Consider the following 25,425-nt stretch of genomic DNA (forward strand, 5'->3'; position numbering starts at 1 on the left):
GTGTTTCTATCTGATTCAAGATAGATGAAATTTATTAGGATTTGGATTAGTTCTACTTGGTCTTTCAACCTTCTTCTATTGTGATATTTGACTTCCTAGATATTTTCTTGAATCAACGTACATAGAAATTAGAGGTATTACCTAAGAACATATTAATTGTAATTACAATACATTTTTCAAACTTTTTCTGTTACAGATGAGTTTATCTAGTTTACAATTTAGTCTCGGAAATCAATTTCCGACTTATAACGAAATGTGTCGACTTTTTTGAGTTAACGTATATAAAATTCAACATCTTTATGAACTCTTTCTTTTTTTGTTGGCTTTGTCTTTCTATTTGATTCAAGATAGATGAAATTTGCTAGGATTTGGATTAGTTCATCATGGTCTTTCATCCTTGTTCTATTGTGAAATTTGACTTCCTTCAAATTTTCTTGAATCAACGTACATAGAAATGCAATTTTTACCAGACATATTGCCTTATAACATATACAATACATTTTTCAAACTTTTTCTGTTAAAGATGAGTTTATCTAGTTTACAATTTAGTCTCAGAAATCAATTTCCGACTTATAACGAAATGTGTAGACTTTTTTGAGTTAACGTATATCAAATTCAACATTTTTATGAACTCTTTCTTTTTATGTTGGCTTTGTCTTTCTATCTGATTCAAGATAGCTGAAATTTGTTAGGATTTGGATTAGTTCTGCATGGCCTTTCATCTTTCTTCTATTGTGAAATTTGACTTCCTTCTTATTTTCGTGAATCAACGTACATAGAAATGCAATTTTTACTAGACGTATTGCCTTAAAACATATTAATTGTAATTACAATTCATTTTTCAAACTTTTTCTGTTAAAGATGAGTTTATCTAGTTTCCAATTTAGTCTCCGAAATCAATTTCAGACTTATAACGAAGTGTGTAGACTTTTTTGAGTTAACGTATATAAAATTTAACATTTTTATGAACTCTTTCTTTTTGTATTGGCTTTGTCTTTCTATCTGATTCAAGATAGATGATATTTGTTAGGATTTGGATTAGTTCTGCATGGTCTTTCATCCTTGTTCAATTGTGAAATTTGACTTCCTTCATATTTTCTTGAATCAACGTACATAGAAATGCAATTTTTACCAGACATATTGCCTTAGAACATATTTAATACATTTTTCAAACTTTTTCTGTTAAAGATGAGTTTATCTAGTTTACAATTTAGTCTCAGAAATCAATTTTCGACTTATGAACTCTTTCTTTTTATGTTGGCTTTGTCTTTCTATTTGATTCAAGATAGATGAAATTTGCTAGGATTTGGATTAGTTCTGCATGGCCTTTCATCTTTCTTCTTCGTGAAATTTGACTTCCTTCATATTTTTTTGAATCAACTTACATAGAAATGCAATTTCTACTAGACGTTTTGCCTTAGAACATATAAATTGTAATTACAATACATTTTTCAAACTTTTTCTGTTAAAGATGAATTTATCTAATTTACAATTTAGTCTCAGAAATCAATTTCCGACTTATAACGAAATGTGTAGACTTTTTTGAGTTAACGTATATAAAATTCAACATTTTTATGAACTCTTTCTTTTTATGTTGGCTTTGTCTTTCTATTTGATTCAAGATAGATGAATTTTACTAGGATTTGGATTAGTTATGCATGGCCTTTCATCTTTCTTCCATTGTGAAATTTGACTTCCTTCATATTTTCTTGAATCAACGTACATAGACATGCAATTATTACTAGACGTATTGCCTTAGAACATACTAATTGTAATTACAGTACATTTTTCAAATTTTTTCTAGTTAAAGATGAGTTTATCTAGTTTACAATTTAGTCTCAGAAATCAATTTCCGACTTATAACGAAATGTGTAGACCTTTTTGAGTTAACGTATATAAAATTCAACATTTTTACAAACTCTTTCTTATTATGTTGGCTTTGTTTTCTATTTGATTCAAGATAGATGAAATTTGTTAGGATTTGGATTAGTTCTGCATGGTCTTTCATCTTTCTTCTATTGTGAAATTTGACTTCCTTCATATTTTCTTGAATCAACATACATAGAAATGCAATTTTTACTAGACGTATTGCCTTAGAACATATTAATTGTAATTACAATACATTTTTCAATCTTTTTCTGTTAAAGATGAGTTTATCTAGTTTACAATTTAGTCTCAGAAATCAATTTCCGACTTATAACGAAGTGTGTAGACTATTTTGAGTTAATGAATATAAAATTCAACATATTTATGAACTCTTTATTTTTGTATTGGCATTGTGTTTCTATCTGATTCTAGATAGATGAAATTTATTAGGATTTGGATTAGTTCTACTTGGTCTTTCAACCTTCTTCTATTGTGAAATTTGACTTCCTAGATATTTTTTTGAATCAACGTACATAGAAATAGAGGTATTACCCTAGAACATATTAATTGTAATTACAATATATTTTTCAAACTTTTCTGATAAAGATGAATTTATCTAGTTTACAATTAAGTCTCAGAAATCAACTTCCGACTTATAACGAAGTGTGTAGACTTTTTTCAGTTAACATATATAAAATTAAACATTTTTATGAACTCTTTCCTTTTGTTTTGGCTTTGTCTTTCTATCTGATTCAAGATAGATGAAATTCGCCAGGATTTGGATTAGTTCTGCATGGCCTTTCATCTTTCTTCTTCGTGAATTTTGACTTCCTTCATATTTTCTTGAATCAACGTACATAGAAATGCAATTTTTACTAGACGTTTTGCCTTAGAACATATTAATTGTAATTACAATACATTTTTCAAACTTTTTCTGTTAAAGATGAGTTTATCAAGTTTACAATTTAGTCTCAGAAATCAATTTCCGACTTATAACGAAATGTGTAGACTTTTTTGAGTTAACGTATATAAAATTCAACATTTTTATGAACTCTTTCTTTTTATGTTGGCTTTGTATTTCTATTTGATTCAAGATATATGAAATTTTCTAGGATTTGGATTAGTTCTGCATGGCCTTTAATCTTTCTTCTATTGTGAAATTTGACTTCCTTCATATTTTATTGAATCAACGTACATAGAAATGCAATTTTTACTAGACGTATTGCCTTAGAACATATTAATTGTAATTACAATACATTTTTCAAACTTTTTCTGTTAAAGATGAGTTTATCTAGTTTCCAATTTAGTCTCAGAAATCAATTTCCGACTTATAACGAAGTGTGTAGACTTTTTTGAGTTAACGTATATAAAATTTAACATTTTTATGAACTCTTTATTTTTGTATTGGCTTTGTCTTTATATTTGATTCAAGATAGATGAAATTTGTTAGGATTTGGATTAGTTCTGCATGGTCTTTCATCCTTTTTCTATTGTGAAATTTGACTTCCTTCATATTTTCTTGAATCAACGTACATATAAATGCAATTTTTACCAGACTTATTGCCTTAGAACATATTAACTGTAATTACAATACATTTTTCAAACTTTTTCTGTTAAAGATGAGTTTATCTAGTTTCCAATTTAGTCTCAGAAATCAATTTCCGACTAATAATGAAGTGTGTAGACTTTTTTGAGTTAACGTATATAAAATTTAACATTTTTATGAACTCTTTCTTTTTGTATTGGCTTTGTCTTTCTATGTGATTCAAGATAGATGAAATTTGTTAGGATTTGGATTAGTTCTGCATGGTCTTTCATCCTTGTTCTACTTTGAAATTTGACTTGCTTCATATTTTCTTGAATCAACGTACATAGAAATGCAATTTTTACCAGACATATTGCTTTTTTTTTGCTAAATCCAGATTGTATTAATGAATAGCCAATATTTACAAAGAGTTCACAAGAAAAGAGGTCCTAAGACCCCAAAAACTTACAAACTATTTAAATCTGAAATAAGAAACATATGGAAATTCTAAATGCCTAAGAAAATCCGGCCTTTCATCAAAGCTTAAACCTTCACCATTTCTAAGATAACATCCCCTCTTTGCCATACAATCAGCTGCAAAATTTGCCTCACGAAAAGTATGAACAAAACGAATAGAATCATAACTGTTATTAATTCTTCTCCACCTGTGTTTAACAAACCAAGGAAGATTTGTACCCGTCAAGGCAGCAATAGCTCCCATTGAATCTGAACGCGCTAGAACCTTTCTCATATTCCACTTCAAAGCCCATTCTAAACCAACAATAATACCATAAAGTTCAGCCAAGAAATTATTTGTAACTCCCAGCCCAATGCTCATAGCCCCAACAAAGTTACAATCCGCATCACGCACCACAACACCAGCCCCTGCAACACCTGGGTTTCCTTTTGCCGCACCATCACAACATAATAAAATCTCATCCCTATTAGGAGGATGCCAAAACAATTCAATTGGCTCGACCTGATGAACCTGCCTATGAGCCACACGGAAGTGGTTTAAAATTTCCAAATCTGCTGAAGTATTACGCATGGAACTCTTCACCCTAACAGAATATTCATGAACCAAAAAGAAAACTCTCTTCTTGAAGAAGTGAATGTTAGCTGCCAAATTTTGAAAACAAGCTAAATTCCTAGTCTGCCACAACTCCGAGCGAATCACCAAGTTAGCAAGAAGCCATAAATCCTTAATAATACGACTCCTACCTTTTGCTGATTTATATGAGGTCACAACATCATAATAAGGTCTTAAATGAAACAAACCTGAACACCACTGCCAGATTTGCATAGCAAACGGACAACTCCAAATAATGTGCTCCAATGATTCCTCATCAGCATTGCATAAGTAACATTTATTGGCTAATTCAATTTTGAATCTACTCCTAATCATGTCTTGAGTAGCACAAACCTCTCTACAAAGATTCCAATTCTGGGCAGCAAGTTTAGGATGAATTTCCTTCCTCCACAAAAGACCATACACCGCTGAAGTTGAATACTCCCTTCTAATGAGATTCTTAGCTGAAGAAACAGAAAAACGTCCATTCATCTCTGGCATCCAAATTCTACAATCCTTCCCACCTTGTAACAAAGGCATATCCTCCAAGACTACCCCAGCACGCATCAAATTCTGGAGATGAATACCCTGCAACTGCCAAGTATTATTATCAATAATATCACTAACCTTCACATTTCTGTCAAGGTCAGTTTCATTAAGCAAATCAGCAATGCTCTCATTCCCATACCAAACATCAAAATAAAGAGATGTAGCCCTCCCATCACCAATAAGAACCTTAGAATGCTTGTCCACAATAGAATGAATCAATTTAATGCCTGGCAGAATTGAAGATTTCACACCATAAAGTTTGATACCACCATTTCTAGTAGTAAACTTTGCCCACAAAAAACGAGCCCATTTCTTGTCTGAAGAACGAATACTCCACCACAGCTTCATGAGAAGAGCTTTATTAATAACAACCATGCTGGTTATGCCAAGACCACCTTCCTTCAGAGGACAACAAACTTTAGGATACCCAACAACAAATTTCCTAGTAACATCAGCATCACCAGACCAAAGAAAATTACGAATGGCTCTTTCCGCCTGCTGAACAAACTTTCTAGGCCACTTGTACACCGCCATGTTGTGAATGGCATAGCTACCTATCACTGAATTAATAAGAACAACTCTATCTTGAAAAGAAAGTAATCTTCCCTTCCAAACCGAGAGTTGATTCTTTATTTTCTCAATCACATTGCTTATGTGACGATATCGAACAACCCCAGGCATGATCTGAACTCCCAAATATCTGTCCGGAAAATTAGAAACTTCCATACCAAGCAAATTAGTGATAGTTACACAGCGACTCAATGAACCACCACCATAATAAACCTTACTCTTTTGACGACAAACAGATTGCCCAGAGGCACTTTGATATTTACCAAGCAAAGATAGAAGATTATGCAAACTCTTCATATTTCCTTTACAAAAAATCATAATGTCATCAGCAAAGAAAAGATGAGTGGGAGAAATACCTTTCTTTGAGAGCATTGGCGTCATCTTCTTTTCCACAAACAATTTCGTGAGATTTCTACTCAGAACATCTTCAATAAGAACAAAAATAAGGGGAGATAAGGGATCACCTTGCCTCAGACCTCTATTGATTGTGAAGAAACCCTCAGGACTTCCATTAAGAAGAATAGAAATCCTTGCTGAATTAAGGATTGACCAGATCCAAGAACACCATCTCTGAGAGAAACCATATTTTCGAAAAACCTCTAAGACAAAGGACCAGCTAACCGTGTCAAAAGCTTGAGTAATATCTATTGCCTTAGACATATACAATACATTTTTCAAACTTTTTCTGTTAAAGATGAGTTTATCTAGTGAACAATTTAGTCTCAGAAATCAATTTCCGACTTATAACGAAATGTGTAGACCTTTTTGAGTTAACGTATATAAAATTCAACATTTTTACAAACTCTTTCTTATTATGTTGGTTTTTTCTTTCTATTTGATTCAAGATAGATGAAATTTGTTAGGATTTGGATTAGTTCTGCATGGTCTTTCATCTTTCTTCTATTGTGAAATTTGACTTCCTTCATATTTTCTTGAATCAACGTACATAGAAATGCAATTTTTACTAGACGTTTTGCCTTCGAACATATTAATTGTAATTACAATACATTTTTAAAACTTTTTCTGGTAAAGATGAGTTTATCTAGTTTACAATTTAGTCAGAAATCAATTTCCGACTTATAACGAAATGTGTAGACTTTTTTGAGTTAACGTATATAAAATTCAACATTTTTATGAACTCTTTCTTTTTATGTTGGCTTTGTCTTTCTATTTGATTCAAGATAGATGAAATTTGCTAGGATTTGGATTAGTTCTGCATTGCCTTTCATCTTTCTTCAATTGTGAAATTTGACTTCCTTCATATTTTCTTGAATCAACGTACATAGAAATGCAATTTTTACTAGACGTATTGCCTTAGAACATACTAATTGTAATTACAGTACATTTTTCAAACTTTTTCTGTTAAATATGGTTTACCTAGTTTACAATTTAGTCTCAGAAATCAATTTCCGACTTATAACGAAATGTGTAGACTTTTTTGAGTTAACGTATATAAAATTCAACATTTTTACGAACTCTTTCTTATTATGTTGGTTTTGTCTTTCTATTTGATTCAAGATAGATGAAATTTGTTAGGATTTGGATTAGTTCTGCATGGTCTTTCATCTTTCTTCTATTGTGAAATTTGACTTCCTTCATATTTTCTTGAATCAACGTACATAGAAATGCAATTTTTACTAGACGTATTGCCTTAGAACATATTAATTGTAATTATAATACATTTTTCAAACTTTTTCTGTTAAAAATGAGTTTATCTAGTTTCCAATTTAGTCTCAGAAATCAATTTCCGACTTATAATGAAGTGTGTAGACTTTTTTGAGTTAACGTATATAAAATTTAACATTTTTATGAACTCTTTCTTTTAAGTTGGCTTTGTCTTTCTATTTGATTTAAGATAGATGAAATTTGCTAGTATTTGGATTAGTTCTGCATGGCCTTTCATCTTTCTTCTTCGTGAAATTTGACTTCCTTCATATTTTTTTGAATCAACGTACATAGAAATGATGTTGAATGTAGAAGACAATCAAAGAATGATGAGAAAACTTCTAAGGCTGATGCGAAAGGGGAGTGGCAGAATGTGCGTAATAGGAGAAACCGTAAGGGTGATGGAGCTGACGCAACCGTGGCTGTTGCTGGTGGTACAAATGCTGTTGCTGTAGGTGTTGGCGCTGCTGTAGGTGGTGTAAATGCTGTTGCTGTAGGTGTTGGCGCTGCTGTAGGTGGTGTAAACGATGGTGCTATTGTGGTTCATGATGTTGTTAACGGTGCTGCTGGTAATGTGGATGATGCTCTTGCTGTAGGGCACGGTGGAGCTGTGGTGAATGGGGTGGTTGAAGCTGGTTTAGTGGAGAGTGCTGGTGGTTTGGAGCAAACTCTTCAGCTAGAGAATGATTTAGCGAATACTGAAGCCAATCTTCATGCAGCGTCTGAAGCTTTTGAGAAGGCTAAGAAGGCGTTAGCATTGCAAAAGAGTTCGGTTATTGGGTTGTCAATGGTTGAAATTGCAACATCATCTAAGTCAACTAAGAGTGGTGAATTGGCAAGAACTAATCACTCTAGTGACAGGAATGAGGCGATTTCTTCTTTTACGCCGGTTGAGGCTGGTAATAAGTCTTTGCAAGACATGGTGGTTGATAATATTGAGGATATCTCAAGCTACAGAGCTGTTGCTGAAACTTCTATCGTGGTTTCTCCTAATAAGTTCAATGTTTTGAATGATGAGTTGGGTGTGGATAATAATGATGTTGAACACTTTTCTGGAGGGGGTTCGGATGCGGCAGAAAACACTTCTGGAGGTAGTTCGGATGAAGAGTTGACGCCTGAGAAAGATTCATCAGGTGTTAAGGGTGTTAAGTGGGCGGAAATACCAGTGGATATGCCAAAGAAAAGTAGAAAACCAAGCCGGGTTTTGATTACAAGTTCTAGTTATTCTCAACAACATTTTAATGATTCCAAATCAGACTCGGATTCTGAAGTGAATGCTTTGGGAAACCGAGTTAGGAAGGGTGTCTCTCCTGTTTTACAAAGTAGGATTCCTAGCAGGATTCCACAAGCTATTCATAATAAAAAGAAGAGTGTTTCCTGATGAGAGTTCTATATTGGAATATTAATGGGGTGGCGAAGGTGGAAGCGGGTAGTAAGTTACGTAAATTGGTGCATGAATACAAACCGGTAGTACTTTGTATTGCTGAGCCTAAGATTCGTTGCACTGACAATGTAATGATAAGGTTAAATTTGGCTGGTTATAATAAAAAGGTAATTCATAATTCTACTTCTAGTTCTTTGGGTAATTTGTGGATTCTTTGGGATGATTGTATTGAGGAGCCGGTGGTGATTAATATGTCTAGACAGCCATTACGGTTAAAACTGAGGGGGTTCTTATCTCTTTTGTTCATGCTAGTTATATTCAAGTTTTTCGTAGGAGGCTTTGGAGTCAACTTGAAGCGGTTGACGTAACTACTCCTTGGTTGGTTATGGGTGATTTCAATTGTGTTCTTCGTCAAGATGAAAAGAAAGGGGGTAGGACAACTCGTCTCTCTTGTATTAATGAGTTTTCTGATTGGATGGAGGATAATAACTTGTTTGAAGCAGATTCGTTGGGGTCTAAGTTTACTTGGACCAATGGTCAGACTGGTGTTGGTAGAATTATTAGTAAGTTGGATCGTGCTATTATTAATGAACCTTGGCTGTCTAAGTTTTCGAATTGGCGGTGTAAAGCTCTTCCTAGGGAAGTTTCTGACCATTCGACTCTTATTGGTTTTCCTTTTTGTGATCCTAGGCCTAGACGTGCTCCTTTTCGTATACAGAAGATGTGGTTTTCTCATCCGGATTTTTTGAAGATGGTGGAGTTATCTTGGATGGCGCCGGTGTATGGTAATCATGGTTTTATCTTTCCTTTCAAATTGAAGCGGTTGAAGGAGGCAATTAAGTTATGGAATCAAATGGTTTTTGGTAATGTCAATGCTAGACTAAAGCAAGCAACGCTTAAGTTTGAGGTAGCTAGTAGAAATTCTGATGAAGATCCGTTTGATGTTTCAAAACTTAATAATATGAAGGATGCTCTTGTTGAGGTTCAAGATATTCAAAGGCAGCAGCATATAATGTTAAAGCAAAAATCTAGAAATCAGTGGTTGTTGGAGGGTTCTAGTAACACTTCTTTCTTTCACAACTCTATTAAAATTCGTAGAAGTGCTAATACAATCTCGGAGCTTGTTGCTGAAGATGGGAGTACTATTACTGATCCGGTTCATCTTAGTGCTCATGTGGTTTCTTACTATCAGGCTAAATTCAATGGTGAGGATGGTCAGGTAAGTGAAACTCTTTTTGATTATGATCATGATTCTATTACTGTGGAAGAGTCGCATATGTTGGATGCTATTCCTACTTGTGATGAGATTAAACAGGCGGTTTTTGATTTGGGAGATGATAGTGCGCCAGGTCCAGATGGTTTCTCGGGGTGTTTTTATAGACATTGTTGGGAGATTATTCAAAGGGATCTGATTTTAGCGGTTACTTATTGCTGGTCTTCTAAAACCGTTCCTAATAGGGTTAATTCTAGTCTTATTCTTTTGCTTGCAAAGGTTAGGGGAGCTGCTAGGTTGAAGAACTTTAGGCCGATTGGTTTAAGTAATTTCTTTTTTAAGATTTTTACTAAAATCTTGGCTACTAGGCTTGGTAGGGTGTTGGAAAAGTTGGTGTCTGAAGAGCAAGTGGCTTTCATGAAGGGAAGGAATATCCATGAGAATATTAGTTTAGCTTCTGAGATGGTGAATGAATTGCACATCAAAAGGAAGGATAGTAATTTTGGTTTGAAGCTTGATATCTCTCAGGCTTTTGATACGGTGAGCTGGTCTTTTGTTCTTGAGGTTTTTAGAAGGTATGGTTTTTCTGAAGATTGGTGCTCTTGGATTTGGAAAATTCTGGATTCGACGCGTATTTCTATTCTTCTTAATGGTAGTCCGGAGGGTTATTTCAAGATTAATAGGGGTTTACGGCAGGGGGATCCTCTATCTCCTCTTATTTTTGTTTTGATTGAGGATGTGCTTAGCCGTAACATCACTAAACTCTTTCATAATAAGGATATGTCTTATATGGTAAAACGTAAGGGTATTGCTCCTACTCATTTATTTTTTGCTGATGATATTATGATTTTTTGCAAGGGAAATATGAAGAGTGTGAAGAATCTGGTGAAACTTTTGGAGAATTACCAACAAGCTTCTGGTCAGAGGGTTTGTAGGGAGAAGAGCAAGATCTACTTCGGTGGTGGGACTTTGAGTAGGCGCCAGACCATTGCAACTTTCTTAGGTATGGCAATTTCTAACTTTCCTGATAGATATTTGGGAGTTAAGGTGATGCCGGGGATGGTTAAGTATAGTCACATCAGCAACGTTGTTGATAAGTTGAGGGATCAACTTTCGGTTCTGAAAGGTAAGATGTTATCTTTTCAAGATAGGGTTGTGCTTTTTAAGAATGTTCTTTCGAGTTATTCTATTCATAACATGGCTGTGTACAAATGGCCGGTAAAATTCACTCTTCAATGTGAGCGTGTGATTCGTAATTTTCTGTGGTCGGGTGATTCTAATCTTTCTAGAGCTTTTGTAGTTGGTTTTGATAAGATTTGTAGTCCTTTAAAGGAAGGTGGTCTTGGGATCACTAGCCTAAGGACTATGAATAAAGCTTTGCTGATGAAATTGTGGTGGGCTATAAAATCTTCTCGAAAGAGGTGGGCGAGGTTTTTGGAAGCCAAATTCACTTGTAGGGATGGTCGTATTAAGATGGCAGAGGTGAAATCTTCTATTCTTCCTGGTCTTCGTTGGGTTCATAAGGAGATGGTGGACAACACGAAGTGTTTTATTGGTGACGGTAGGGATACTTCTTTATTCTTTGATATATGGTATGGAAATACAACCTTAGCTAGTGTTTTAAATCGCATGGATTTAGACAGATCAGCTCGTGTTTGTGATATTATTGTGCAAGGTGATTGGCAGATTCATGGAGTTCATTCACAACTCCTTTTAAGTGCTGGTGTGGTGCAACAGGATTTACCAAAAATTCATATGGGAGTGGATAGGCGTTTTTGGATGCCTGATTTACAAGGTAAATTTTCTGTCAAGTCAGCTAGGGAATTGATTAGGAAGAAATATCCTATTTTGAAGGAGGCGGGGTTGTTATGGAAGAGGGTGGTGCATCCTTCATTGGCGGCTCAGAACTGGAAGTTTATTCGTGGTGCGTGTGCTACTCTTGATAAGGTACGTAGCATATTTAAAATTCAACTTGCATCTAAATGTAGTGTGTGTCAGATTGAGGAGGAGTCTCTCCAACATATTCTTTGGAGCTGTAATTTTGCGCGTCAAGCTTGGGAGTGGATTGAAGGTATTTTCAAAATTAAACCTAATTATGATATCATTACTTCTTACCAAAAGGCAAAAAATCATAGTGGTATTGTTAAGGATTTGTGGTTGGTAGTGAATTTGGTTGTGCGTTCAGAATTATGGTTCACTAGGAACAAAAAAGTGTATGAAAAGAAGAACCCTTGTTGGTCTTTATTTCAAAAACGTGTTTTTAGTTTGATGCAAGATTATTCAGTTCGTATGAAGAGTTATATGCATAATTCTATGGATGACTTGAGAATTCTGGAGTTTTTTAGGGTTCGACATAGAAAGGTGAAGTTTACTGATCCCAAGGAGTGTTTTTGGTTTCCACCTAATGATAATGGATTGCTTTTGTGCACGGATGGCGCCTCAAGAGGTAATCCTGGGGTGGCGGGAGCTGGTGTTGTTGCAAGGAATGCACATTGTGAAGTGGTAGGTGCAATGTGTATTGGTTTGGGAGTTACTTCTAATTATTTGGCTGAATTGTATGGTATTATTGTGGGTATGGAGTGGGCAGTTCAGTGGGGATATGCTTGCATTGTTATTAGATCAGATTCTACAAGTGTGTTGAAGGCTTTGGAAGAAGATAACGTTCCTTGGTTTGCTAGGCAAAGATGGATGGAAGTTAAAGGTTTATATGGTTCAATTCGTTTTGAACATTCTTTTAGAGAGGCAAATTTTGAAGCTGATGCAATGGCAAAGCGTGGTTGTTTACTAGAGGACGGGGTTGGTTTTCACTTTGAAGGTCGACCAGTTTTATTAAGTTCTATTGAGTTTCCAAATGTAATTTATTATCGTTTTAAATAGGTTTTAGGAGTTTTTTAGGGGTTTCTCTGATCCCTTTTCTCCTTCACCTATCTTGTAAATATTTTTTTTATCAATATATTTTCTTGACTTAGCAAAAAAAAAAATATTGTAAAATTTAACTTCCTTCATATTTTCTTGAATCAACGTACATAGAAATGCATGTTTTACTAGACGTATTGCCTTAGAACATATTAATTGTAAACAGTACTTTAGAAAGTTCCAAACTAGCATTCATAATTACATATCAAACTTGCTTTCTAGCAATTACAATCCCAGTTGTTCAAAACAAATTTCTGCTAATCCCAATCACCATAACCCAAACAACACTGTTCAAAACACTTACCTCTCAAAACACCATTTCCAACACCAAAATACCATTGCAGACCTAAACTTCACTACTTCATATCAGGAATACTCTTTTAACAATACCATTGCAGACCCAAAATTCACTACTTTAAACAAGGAAAACCTTCTTAACAACACCATCTATTCACATCAACTAGTTAACAAAACACATTCTTCAAGAACCGATAAAAAAAAAAGGAGGAAGACAAGTAACCTGTTTAACAACAGCAACAACAAAATTCAGAACATCATGAGTAAGCATCGAGAAAGCCATCTTACAAAAAACTTGTTGATATCTTCAAACTTTTCTCAAAGCCTGAAGACTTGGCTGCTTTCGACGCCCCTGAAGAGAACTTTAAAAGTCCTCTTCATCATAACTCCAGCTTCGTCCTCTTCATATTGAGCACTGTAACTGCTGCCTGATGAAGCAGCAGAAGTATCACTATCTCCTGAAGAGCTACTCTCATCGCTATCCTCCTCTTCATTATCTTAATCACTGGCAACATCTGGAAGTTCTTCACCATCATCACTAGACTCTTCTCCACGAGTGGCGTTGGGAAATATCCTTGAAGGGACTCTTTCATCATCACTGGGTTCTCCCTCCCGCATGGTTTTGGCAAAGATTTTTGGATTGGCACGCTCATACACAACCCGCCTGCACAGCTTCCAGTCAAAATACCTCTACATCCTCTTCCGGTCCTCTGCAGCATCAGAATCTTCTTCACTGGTGTTTATTTCCTCCAATGGGTACTCAAATCCACCATCACTGCCTTCCTATGAATCGCTCTCAGTCGCACTGCCATACTTTGGACCTTTCTGGTGCCTTAAAGATCTCTCCTCATCTTTACGATCAACTCGTGCAAGATGCTTTAGCAACCAAGCAACATAAAGAGATTCAGTCTTTTCTTCTTCTCTTATCTTGTTCTCTTCCTCTTCTCTCTGAAGTTGAGCCGCTTCCCCTGCACGTCTATTTATCTCTCCCAAAACCTCATCCCTCAACATCATTAATTCATCCATTTCAAGCAAGAAAGCTTGATTTTTGGCTTGGTTGTCTTTATCGAAATTAGGAGGAACTGCTGGGTTGGGGTTACTGGAACTGGCCATCTCTCTCTCTAATATTCCTAAACCTTCCCTCTTATGGTAAATTTGTTAATGGATGTGTTAATCTCATCCTAAACACCCCCTTTAAAGATACAAATTTGTCTACTAACTGCCATTTATGGCTTTTGGTAAACAGTCTCGTCGCTTGGTTATTCGCGTCCCTTCAAAACCATGCGTATTCCCTTCATTTTCTATATCATAATTACCCTATAAAACCCTATTTTCAGCACCTAACCGTTTCATTAGCCATAACTCCCTATGGAACTGCCTTCAATAGGAGTATTGGTAGGTCATCTAACTTTCACAAAATATTTTAGGGTCTAATTAATTTTTTTTGTTTTATTCAGATTAGAAGAATGCAACATCAGTTGAGAGGCACCATTACGGTTTGTGGCATGTCTGCCAGATGGGTTATCTCAAAAACTAGCAATCGCTCCCATTGAATCTGAACGCACAAGAACCTTTCTCATATTCCACTTCAAAGCCCATTCTAAACCAACAATAACACCATAAAGTTCTGCCAAGAAATTATTAGTAATTCCCAGCCCAATGCTCATAGCCCCTACAAAGTTACAATCCGCATCACGCACCACAACACCAGCCCCTGCAACACCTGGGTTTCCTTTGGCCGCACCATCACAACATAATAAAATCTCATCCCTATTAGGAGGATGCCAAAAAACTTCAATTGGTTCTACCTGATGTACCTGCCTATGAGCCACACGGAAGTGGTTCAAAATCTCCAAATCTGCTGAAGTATTACGCACAGAACTCTTCAGCCTAACAGAATATTCATGAACCAAAAAGAAAACCCTCTTCTTGAAGAAGTGAATGTTAGCTGCCAAATTTTGAAAACAAGCTAAATTTCTAGTCTGCCACAACTCCGAGCGAATCACTAAGTTAGCAAGAAGCCATAAATCCTTAATAATACGACTCCTACCTTTTGCTGATTTATATGAAGTCACAACATCATAATAAGGTCTTAAATTAAACAAACCTGAACACCACTGCCAGATTTGCGTAGCAAACGGACAACTCCATATAATGTGCTCCAAAGATTCCTCATCAGCCTTGCATAAGTAACATTTGTTGGCTAATTCAATTTTGAATCTACTCCTAATCTTGTCTTGAGTAGCACAAACCTCTCTACAAATCTTCCAATTCTGGGCAGCAAGTTTTGGATGAATTTCTTTCTTCCAAAAAAGACCATACACCGCTTAAGTTGAATACTCCCTTCTAATTAGGTTCTTAGCTGATGAAACAGAAAAACGTCCATTCATCTCTGGCATCCAAATTCTAACATCCTTCCCTCCTTGCAACAAGAACAAAAATAAGGGGAGATAAAGGATCACCTTGCCTCAGACCTCTATTGATTGTGAAGAAAACCTCAGAACTTCCATTAAGAAGAATAGAAATCCTTGCTGAATTAAGGATTGACCAGATCCAAGAACACCATGTATGAGAGAAACCATATTTTCGAAAAACCTCTAAGACAAAGGACCAGCTAACCGTGTCAAAAGCTTGAGTAATATCTAGCTTCAACCCCAAATTACCATCCCTCCGCTTAGTTTTTAAATCATTGATCATCTCCGACGCCACACTAATGTTCTCATGAATATTTCTCCCCTTCATAAAAGCAACTTGCTCTTCTGAAACCAAATTATCAAGATCACTCCCCAGTCTTGTAGCTAAAATCTTAGTAAAATTCTTAAAGAAAAAATTACTAAGACCAATAGGCCTGAAGTTTCGAAGAGAATTGGCCCCTCTAAACTTGGCAAGTAAAATAATAAGACTAGAATTAGTACCTTGAGGAATCATCTGCCGACGCCAGCAATACGTGACAGCATTGAAAAGGTCTTGCTGAATCACATCCCAGCAATGCCTATAGAAACAACCAGAGAAACCATCCGGCCCAGGGGCACTATCAGCGCCAAGATCAAAAACAGCATTCTTAATCTCTTCAATAGTAGGAATCTCATCCATTCTCTGACTATCTTCCACGGAAATAATGTTATGATCATATTGAAACAAAGCATCATCAATAGGCAACTCAGCACCATTAAATTTATCCTCAAAATAGGCCACGGTGTGGTCTTTAATTTGGTCACAATCAGTTATAACAACCCCATTATCATCCACCAACTCCGAAATCATGTTACTACTCCTTCTAGTCCTAATATTGGCATGAAAAAAAGAAGTATTACTTGCACCTTCCTGAAGCCATTTATTCCTTGACTTTTGCTTCAACATAGTAGCTTGTTGTGCACGAATTTCCTGAAGTGTAACTGAAGCCTCTTTGGCATAATTCAGCTTAGTTACATCCTCTGGATCCTCATCTGAAATTGTAAGCGCCACTTCCATAGTCAACTGCGCTTGCTTGAGCTTAGCATACACATTGCCAAAGACACGTAAATTCCACTTTTTCATGATAACCTTTAACCTTTTAAGTTTGGAAGGAAAAATAAAAGCAGGCGTACCAGTAATAGGGGCGTTCCAACTCTCACTCACCATGCGCATGAAGTCTGAATGAGAAAACCACATCTTCTGAACTCTAAAAGGAGCTCGTTTCGGTCTAGTATTAACAAAAGGAAAGCCAATAAGAGTGGAGTGGTCAGAAACTTCATGAGGAAGAGCTTTACACCTCCAATTCTCAAACTTAATAAGCCACGCCTCATTGATCAAAGCTCTATCTAGCTTACAAAGAATTCTACGAACACCAGATTGGCCATTAGCCCAAGTGAACTTAGAACCCAAAAAATCAGCTTCAAAAAGATCATTATCCTCCATCCAATCACTAAAATCATTGATGACTGAAGTACGTGGTTGTGTACCTCCTCTCTTCTCCTCATTGGGAAGAACACAATTAAAATCATACATAACCAACCATGGAGTATTATTATCAACTGAAGAAAGTTGCTGCCATAAACTTCTTCTCATGACACGTAAACAGCTAGCATGAACAAAGGAAATCAAAACCCCCTCTACTTCAATAGTAATAGCTTGCCTAGCACAGCCATCAAACCTATAATCACTACCAAAAGACAAATCACCAACCAAAACCACAAACCACCATATATAATTTCCCCCTATTTCTACTACCCCAGTCCTTATCACCTATTTTGCAATACCACTACCATTATTACTCTTTGCAGTTTGTATTATCATACCCATGTCTATCTAAAAAAAGACAAACCCATTTATGATTCACCAACATCTGATATCATCCTGCTCACGTATCAAATTTATATATCATTAGAAAGTTTACAAAGGATCATGGTATTTTTCCATACTTGGATCTTTTGTCATATACCTCACGTGTCCACAAATATCCCAACTATTTTAACTAGTACAAAATATAGGAAAGAAAGGGACAATTCGAATGGTGCTTTCTGTCTCCAACAGGGAGGTATCAGCATAACAACAGCTACTTTACACCATAAATCATCTGAGCTCTTACCAAAAAATATTAATCATTTTTCTCATTCCTTTTTTAAGGTCCAAATCCATAAAAAAATACTGATACCTCACGATCCATATAGCCCGTGCCTTTTATTAGGATTTCCAGCAAGAGATTCCTTTCTATTATATGTTTTTTCTATATCTCTCACCTTTATCAATCCATATTCATATATATCCATCTTAATCTTCAAATGAATATTTCAAATCCTTCTGATATCCCTCAAACAATTAACCAAGAAATTCAAAATCTGTCTACCCAAATGGCTGAAAAATTAACATTACCTTCAACACTTGTTGATCCAGTGTTCATTGACAAAACTGTCATTTTAGTTGAATCTGATAGTGATTGGAAGTGGTGCACGGTAGGATATCTATGCAGTGAAATCCTTGTTCCAACCTCCTTGATCCGCTATTATATCTGTAATCAATGGCCTCTTTCTCAATCCCCCACTACCACTACTTTTAATGGAATGCGCAACAAAGTCCTCATTCGTTTCTTAGCTGAAGATGATTTCAATAGGATCAACTCGCAGAGACCCTGGTTTGTTTGTTGGTGCCTAATGGTTTTAAAAGTTGTTCCAACAGAGGGATGGCCAGCAAACCACCAGATTCCTTTCACTTAAGAACTCATGTGGTTTATCCTGTGCAACATTCCAAAAGAGTGTACTGAATTCGAAGATCTTCAGAAACTTACATTCCAGATATGAGAACTCATTGAAGCTCTAGATCCCTTTAGTAATCACCCTCTAAAGAAAAATGTTAAGGTGTGGATCAGGATTCCAGTACAGAAAACTCTACCGGTAGGCAATCCACTTTTCACCAGTGGAAGAACTCAACCTTTCCTTATTGAATGTAGATACATGAAAGTTCCAAGATATTTTTGTACTTCATGTCGCGTCCTTTATCATAAGGACATCAACTGTCCAGCTGGAAGTTCAAACATAAAACTATCAAGGAAGCTACATCTTCTAGCAGTAATTTTGTTCTTCCTGCTGTCTCAAGACTTATGATGCCATCACCACCATTATAAAAAAAGGATGTATCTACATCTACTGCAACTGCAGATACTATCATGCAACATACGGAAAGTGTACCAGATACTCAAGTTGAGTCCACTACTGCTCTTGTATGCGACAAAAGTAAAATTAAGGTTAATAATCAGAAGATGGAAAACACTACTCAAAAGGGATCTTCAAGTACTTTCCATATGGGACCTTTTGTCAATCGTTCCACATCTTTGAAGATCTTTGATGTCGGTCCGATTCAGCAAAAAAATTTGACTCAACAAAGTAATGGTTTACTAATCATCTTTAAACAAATTACTACTCATAACGTTTCTGTTGAAGCTTCTATCACTGGCTCTGAACTGGTTACCAGTGGACCGAATCGAACAACTAACTCATCAAGAAGATTCAAAGCTGCTGATGTTCCTAGTCCAAATCCCATTATCACTAGAGGAAATCTTATCTCGGCTGAACACGATGCTCTTTCCAATCTCAAAAGAAAGATCAATCATAGGGATGATTTGAGAAAACGTACCAGAGCTAATTCTAGTCTTTCTAGTCTAGTGGTAATCCCAGAATTGGATATTACTGAACCTGATAATGCTCAACTGTGCCATCCTATTACCAAATTAGAGGAATTACCTGCCATCAATCTCTCTGACTGATCTCTCAATACCCAACCAGTTATTGATTCTTATGGGAGTTATAATGTAATTGCTGATACTTCCCCAAACAACAATGGTGTCCGCAATAATTATCATCTCAATGCTGCTACTTCTAGTCTCGATTCTTTCCAAAATACTTCTCAAAGTGGTGATGATACCAGTGCTTCTTTTGGTGGTGGGTATGACTCCACCACTCAGGTAAATTCAACTCCCTCAACCCCTTTAATTGACAATACTAGTAATGCTATAAACCAATTCCATGTCAATAATATCAATCTGCTTGCTTGGAACATTAGAGGTTTGGGGGGAAAATCTGCCAATAAAGAGCTTAGCTTACTATGTAGGAATGTTAACCCTGATATAATCTTTCTTTCGGAGACAAAAATGAGTAAATATTTGGCGGCTAGAAAACTCAAGAATATGGGGTTCCCTTGCACTTTTAATGGTTCTACTGTTGGTAGAAGTGGTGGTCTTGTTCTGTCTTGGACAAAGGAAATTCATCTCAACATTATTTCATCCAGCATAAGGGGCATCTATGTTACATCCACTAACGTCATCCATTCCAAAACTTGTCATATTCATTTTGTTTATGGTGAACCCAATAGCAGTTTAAGACAAGTTTTCTGGGAGCAACAATGCCAATATTCTAATGCTCCCTTTGATAAACATGTTTTCTTCATTAGGTGACTTTAATGCTCTTCTAGTAACAGAGGATAAAAATGATGGTTTAGAGGTTGATGATTCTGATTTTTCAAATCTTAGAAATTTTTGCTCAGTTTTTAACCTACATGATCCTGGTTTTTCGGGCCCTAGATTCACATGGTCCAATATGCAACAAGGCCCTGATCTAATCCTTGAAAGATTAGATAGATGGCTTATAAACCAATCTGTTGAGGACCTTTTCCCTAAACTTTGTGTTAACAATCTCCCCAGGGAATCTTCTGATCACTGCCCCATGCATATAGGTTTCAATTATGAGGATGTTTGTATGCCTAGACCTTTTCATTTTATGGATATATGGATTGAAAATCCTACTTGTAGAGATATTATTGTTAATTCTTGGTCTGTCAATGTGGTGGGTTCACCAGCCTATAATCTTAAATCTAAACTGTTAAGCACTAAGAAAGGTCTAAGAGATTGGAATAAATCTTCTTTTGGTGATATTCAAACTAATATATCTACCATTAGAAAAGATCTAGCTGACATACAAATCTCAAACCCCACTGATACCAGTACTACTTCTAGACTCAAAGATAGACTTGAGTATCTTTATAACTTAGAAGAGTTATACTGGAAGGACAAATCTAAGGAGGTTTCGCTCATGGAAGGTGACATAAACTCACCCTATTTCCACAGAGTAACTCTCTTTAGGAGGAAAAGAAATGTTATTAGCTGGATTAAGAATTTCTTAAATATTATTCTAACTGATAGAGATAGTATTGGAACTTCTTTTATAAACTACTTTAAAAATTTGTACTCCTCCCATCCTCAGCAATTCCAGGATGAAATCCTTGCTGACCTCCCTATTAAGTTCTCTTCTGAGGACAACTCTTTCTTAAATATGCCTCTTATTCTAGAGGAAATTAAGTATGTCGTTTTCCAAATGGGTGGGGGTGGGGGGAAGAAGGCCCCAGAACCTGATGGCTTTACAGGTCTTTTTTACCAAAAGCACTGGCATATTGTAGGAGATGCTGTCATTTATATGATCCAAACTTGTTTCAGAACATGGAATATTGCTAAGGTTTTTAATCATACTAATATTGCCCTTATTCCTAAAGTTCCCCTTGCTGAACTTGTGTCCCAGTACAGACCAATATGGCTCTGTAATTTTATTTACCAAATTATTTCAAAAACCCTTGCTAATACGCTCAAACTTTCTATGAATAACATAATAACCCAAAATCAAAGTGCCTTTATACCAAAGAGGAGTATTTCAGATAATATTCTGCTAGCTAATGAGGCCATATATGTTGTCAATTATAATGACAAAATTTAAGGCATAGCTCCCATCAAGCTTGACATGTCTAAGGCTTATGATAAGCTTGAATGGGGTTTTCTAGAAAAGGTTTTAACAAAAATAGGTCTTTCTAACCACTGGATTAAACTTATTAACCAGTGTGTTTCTACTGTCTCATATTTTGTCCTTCTCAATGGTAGCCCAACTGGGTTTTTCCAACCGGAAAGAGGTTTGAGACAGGGGGACCCTCTTTCCCCTTATCTTTACATCATATGCCTTGAAGCTTTATCTTCTTATATAGATAGCCTTCAAAAGAATGGAACTTTATAAGGTATCAAAGTTTGTAAAGATGTTCCAGAAATGACACATCTGTTGTTTGCTGATGACTCTCTCTTGTTTTCTAAAGCTACTGCCTAAAAATTTCAAGTCATTAAAGACTATCTTCAAAAATATTGCTTGGCCTCTGGGAAAGAAATTAATTTTGAAAAATCTGGTATTTTATTTAGTAGGAAAATTCCTGAGCATAGGAAAGCTCTCTTGGAAAACATTCTAGAGATCCAGAGCAGGGACCTTGGAGAAAAATATCTTGGAACTCATACTGTGTTCCAAGCCTCTAAGATCCAAACCCATATGGGTATTCTCCAAGCTGTGGATGCCAAAATATCTATCTGGCTACATAAGCTCCTGTCTCAAGCTGCTAGAACTACTTCGATTAAGCATATTGGCCAAGTTATTCCTCTTTTTCAAAGGGGAGCTTTTCTTATGCCTAAACATCTTTGTAAAAAAATGGATTCTCATCTTTGTAAATTTTGGTGGGGAGAAACTTTAGACCCTAAAGACAGGTAATTGCACCTGCTAGGATGGGATATCTTATGCTCCCCCAAGGCTGAAGGTGGCTTAGGCTTTATAAAGGATGAATTGAATAATCTGGCTATACTGGCTAGGAATGCTTGGAGAATTCTGGAAAACCCTAACTGTTTGCTAGCCATTGTTCTTAAATCTAAATACTTTCCTAGAACTGATTTCTTGAATGCCAAGTGCACTGGCAAGTGCTCTTGGACTTGGAAGTGTTTGCATGCTATAAAAGAACTCATAAAGCCTTTCATCTCCTGGATTGTAGGGGGTGGTCAATTTATTGACCATGGTGTGATAAATGGATACCTACTCTGGGTTCTGCCACACCCAACCCTTTAGTCCCACCTGATCCTAGTATTAAAGTCTCTTATTTCATTGATTCTCATACCAGAAATTGGGATTTTTCTAGACTCAACACCCATTTGATAATGCTTCTGTTCAGAAGATTGTCAGTATTCTCTTAAGACAACTTTACACTCCTGATAGGAAGGCTTGGGATCTTTCAAAGAATGGCAAGTTTTCTTCTAAATCTACCTACATGGGGGTCTGAGGTCTTAGGCCCTCCCCTTGTAAAAATCTTTGGAAGCGCATCTGGAAAATAAGAGTTCTTTATAGAATTAAAGTCTTTGTCTGGAGAGCAGCTAGAAATGCTCTGCCTTCCAGAACTGTTTTGCACACTAGAATGCCTATGCACAGTGTTGTTTATCCTAGGTATACTGATCCTCATGAAAATATTATGCATGCTTTGGTTCTCTTCCCATTTGCTAGTAAGGTCTGGTTCATTTCTGATTTCAACAAAAACTCACCTTTTCCAAAATAAATCTTTCACTGATTGGCTTCTCTTTTGATAAACTGATCCCTTGTCTAAACTCTCTGATGAATCCCAATGCCTTTTTGTAGCTATTTTGTGGTCCATTTGGACTGGCAGAAACAATTTCATTTTCCAAAATATGATTGAAAACCTTACTAATGTCTTAGCTAGAGCTAGAGCTATGCTTCTTAGTAGAAAACCTTGCATTACTGTTTCTTCTACTACTCCTGTCAGTATTTGCGATAAATGGATGCACCTTTTCTTTGAATGGATTAAATGTAACACTGATGGTGCTTATGATGAAATTTCTGGAGAAAATGGTGCAGGGTATGCGATGAGAAAATGGTGCAGGGTATGTTAGAGCACTGCTCGGTCGAACTCGCATGTGTTGCTATCTCAAGCATGTTTGTCAATCTTAGGTGTCAAAACTATATGTCTTGATTTCTATACTACTTATAGCTAAGTCTCGGTTTAGGACAGATTAGTGTAGTTGAGCTCCAGCCTCCTTGGCGATTATCTTACGAAGACGGAGAACTACTCGAGGAACCGGTGGAACTTCATCCGACTAAAAGGTATGTGGAGACTTGAACTTATCTATCACTCAAAAGTCTATCTCTCTATCTCCTACTCTTGAGACAAAGTCGTATAAGTATGATAGTTTTCATACATACACATTTGCTATTTCGAGCCGAGTTTACTCGTCTATCTTTTTCTCGAAATACGTGTTGGTAAGCTTTCGCTTTAACCATTTTTCATCTTTATCCGTGACGAAAGTCATGATGACGTCTCAATCTTGAAAATAGCTTTGATGACGATAGTCGTGAATAATGATTGTTATAACATTATAGAAGAATGTTTCAATGATTGAAATGTAGAGTTGAGATCATGTAACCAACTATGGATATAAGCATATATAGTGTGTTCGCACATTAGTGTATGAATCCATGTGCCGGAAACAATTGCTTAGTTGGGTAGGACTTTGCACCTACTAATCCACGACAGATCAATTTCTTAGTTGTTTAAGCATAATCTCGACCAACGGGGCCTAATATACTGCGCAGGGCGCAAAAACCCTAAGTTTTGCAAATTAGTTAGATTCATGAATTTTGTGATTATCACAAAATTGATTGAATTCTATGTGTTGACACAGAATTCTTTATTTACAGAGAGCAGTATGCTTTCTGACTCAGTATTTCGTGCAAGGACCTTAACCTTTGATATATGGAAATTTGTGCTACTGTGCTGCGAGTGAACACAAATCCGTCATGCCATACGAATATTAAGGGTTCTGCCGGGGAAGATAACACAGGAAAACTACTCAGAGGGTCTTATATTAGGGAATAACATAAGCAAGGTGTTGAAATTTACAGAGTATCTGGGATTGTTGCTACATGCGCCAGTCTGGATAAATTTCATGTAAATATATTGAACGGCTCAATAAATATGCCAGTGGAGAGGTTGACACTCATCACTTTTACATGGTTCCGTTTCTTTGCAGAGTGACGGTACATTAAATGTAAGGTTTTACAAATTTAACCCTGAACTAAAAACCACCATCAACAACAGGTTGGGTACGCGTACTGGCGGAAGTTTTCTAACCGAAAACTTCTGCTGGAGTTTGTAGTTTACAACTGGAAAACCAGTCACCTTAGGTACACGTACTTACGGAATTTTTCGAATGGAACTTTTCTGCTGAGTTTCCAAACTCAAATCCGGTAGCTAAGGTACACGTACCCGTACGCGTACCCAAGCTGGTTATTTCTCAAATCGGAAGTTCATGAACTTAAAACAATAAATCAACAAGGAATGCAATCTTTGCAAACCATGGATATATTGTTCATGAATTTATTCAAGTGAATCAAAACGATTTTGTTTCAATTTTGTCTATGGATAAAGACCTAAGCAATTGAACAACTCTATCAACTAGTTCTTATGAGTCATTTGAACTAGTTATGAGAAAGATGAATATGGTTGATATGAAAGTACTCATATGGATAACCTCGGTTAACTATTTGTGAACCAACCAAGTGCACACGTTTAGGTACGGTTACTCAAACCTAAATGAAACACATTTCATTTGTGTATGACAAGCTAAGATTCGATCTAACGGTTGAAAGATATTAGCTTGGAGAAATCAAGTTTTTCATCTAACGGTGAATATTGAATGCTTTGTTACCAAGGTAACTTAGATTGCAAACCCTGATTTGAAAACTATATAAAAGAGACATCTAGCAACTGGAAAAACTAATCCCCACACCTCCTGTGTGATACTAGTTAGTTTGCTAGAGTCGATTCTCCTTTAACCTTAGGTGTCTTTCCGAGACCCTGTAGGTTAACGACTGAAAGACTTCATTGGGATTGTGAAGCCAGAGAAAAGTAATTCTCTTGTAGTTGAGCAATCTGATCTTGCCATTTTTTATCGTACGAGTTCAATTGAATAATTGACTTGAGATTATATCTCTGATAGGGCAAGATAAAAAGAAATCACAAACATCTTCGTCTCATCGTTT

At 36.1% G+C, this 25,425-nt stretch overlaps 1 protein-coding gene across 1 annotated transcript; it reads left to right on the plus strand.

The window, feature by feature from the left end:
* The first annotated feature begins 19,959 nt into the window (after positions 1–19,959).
* Positions 19,960–23,276, plus strand: LOC113342067. Its single transcript, XM_026586725.1, has 6 exons — positions 19,960–21,115; positions 21,290–21,478; positions 21,677–22,091; positions 22,194–22,419; positions 22,514–22,616; positions 23,005–23,276. The coding sequence occupies exons 1-6, from the start codon at positions 19,960–19,962 to the stop codon at positions 23,274–23,276; spliced, it is 2,361 nt and encodes a 786-aa protein (XP_026442510.1).
* Positions 23,277–25,425: the final 2,149 nt, after the last annotated feature.

The sequence above is a fragment of the Papaver somniferum genome, unplaced genomic scaffold, assembly GCF_003573695.1.
Source record: "Papaver somniferum cultivar HN1 unplaced genomic scaffold, ASM357369v1 unplaced-scaffold_33, whole genome shotgun sequence".
Taxonomy (NCBI): Eukaryota; Viridiplantae; Streptophyta; class Magnoliopsida; order Ranunculales; family Papaveraceae; genus Papaver; species Papaver somniferum.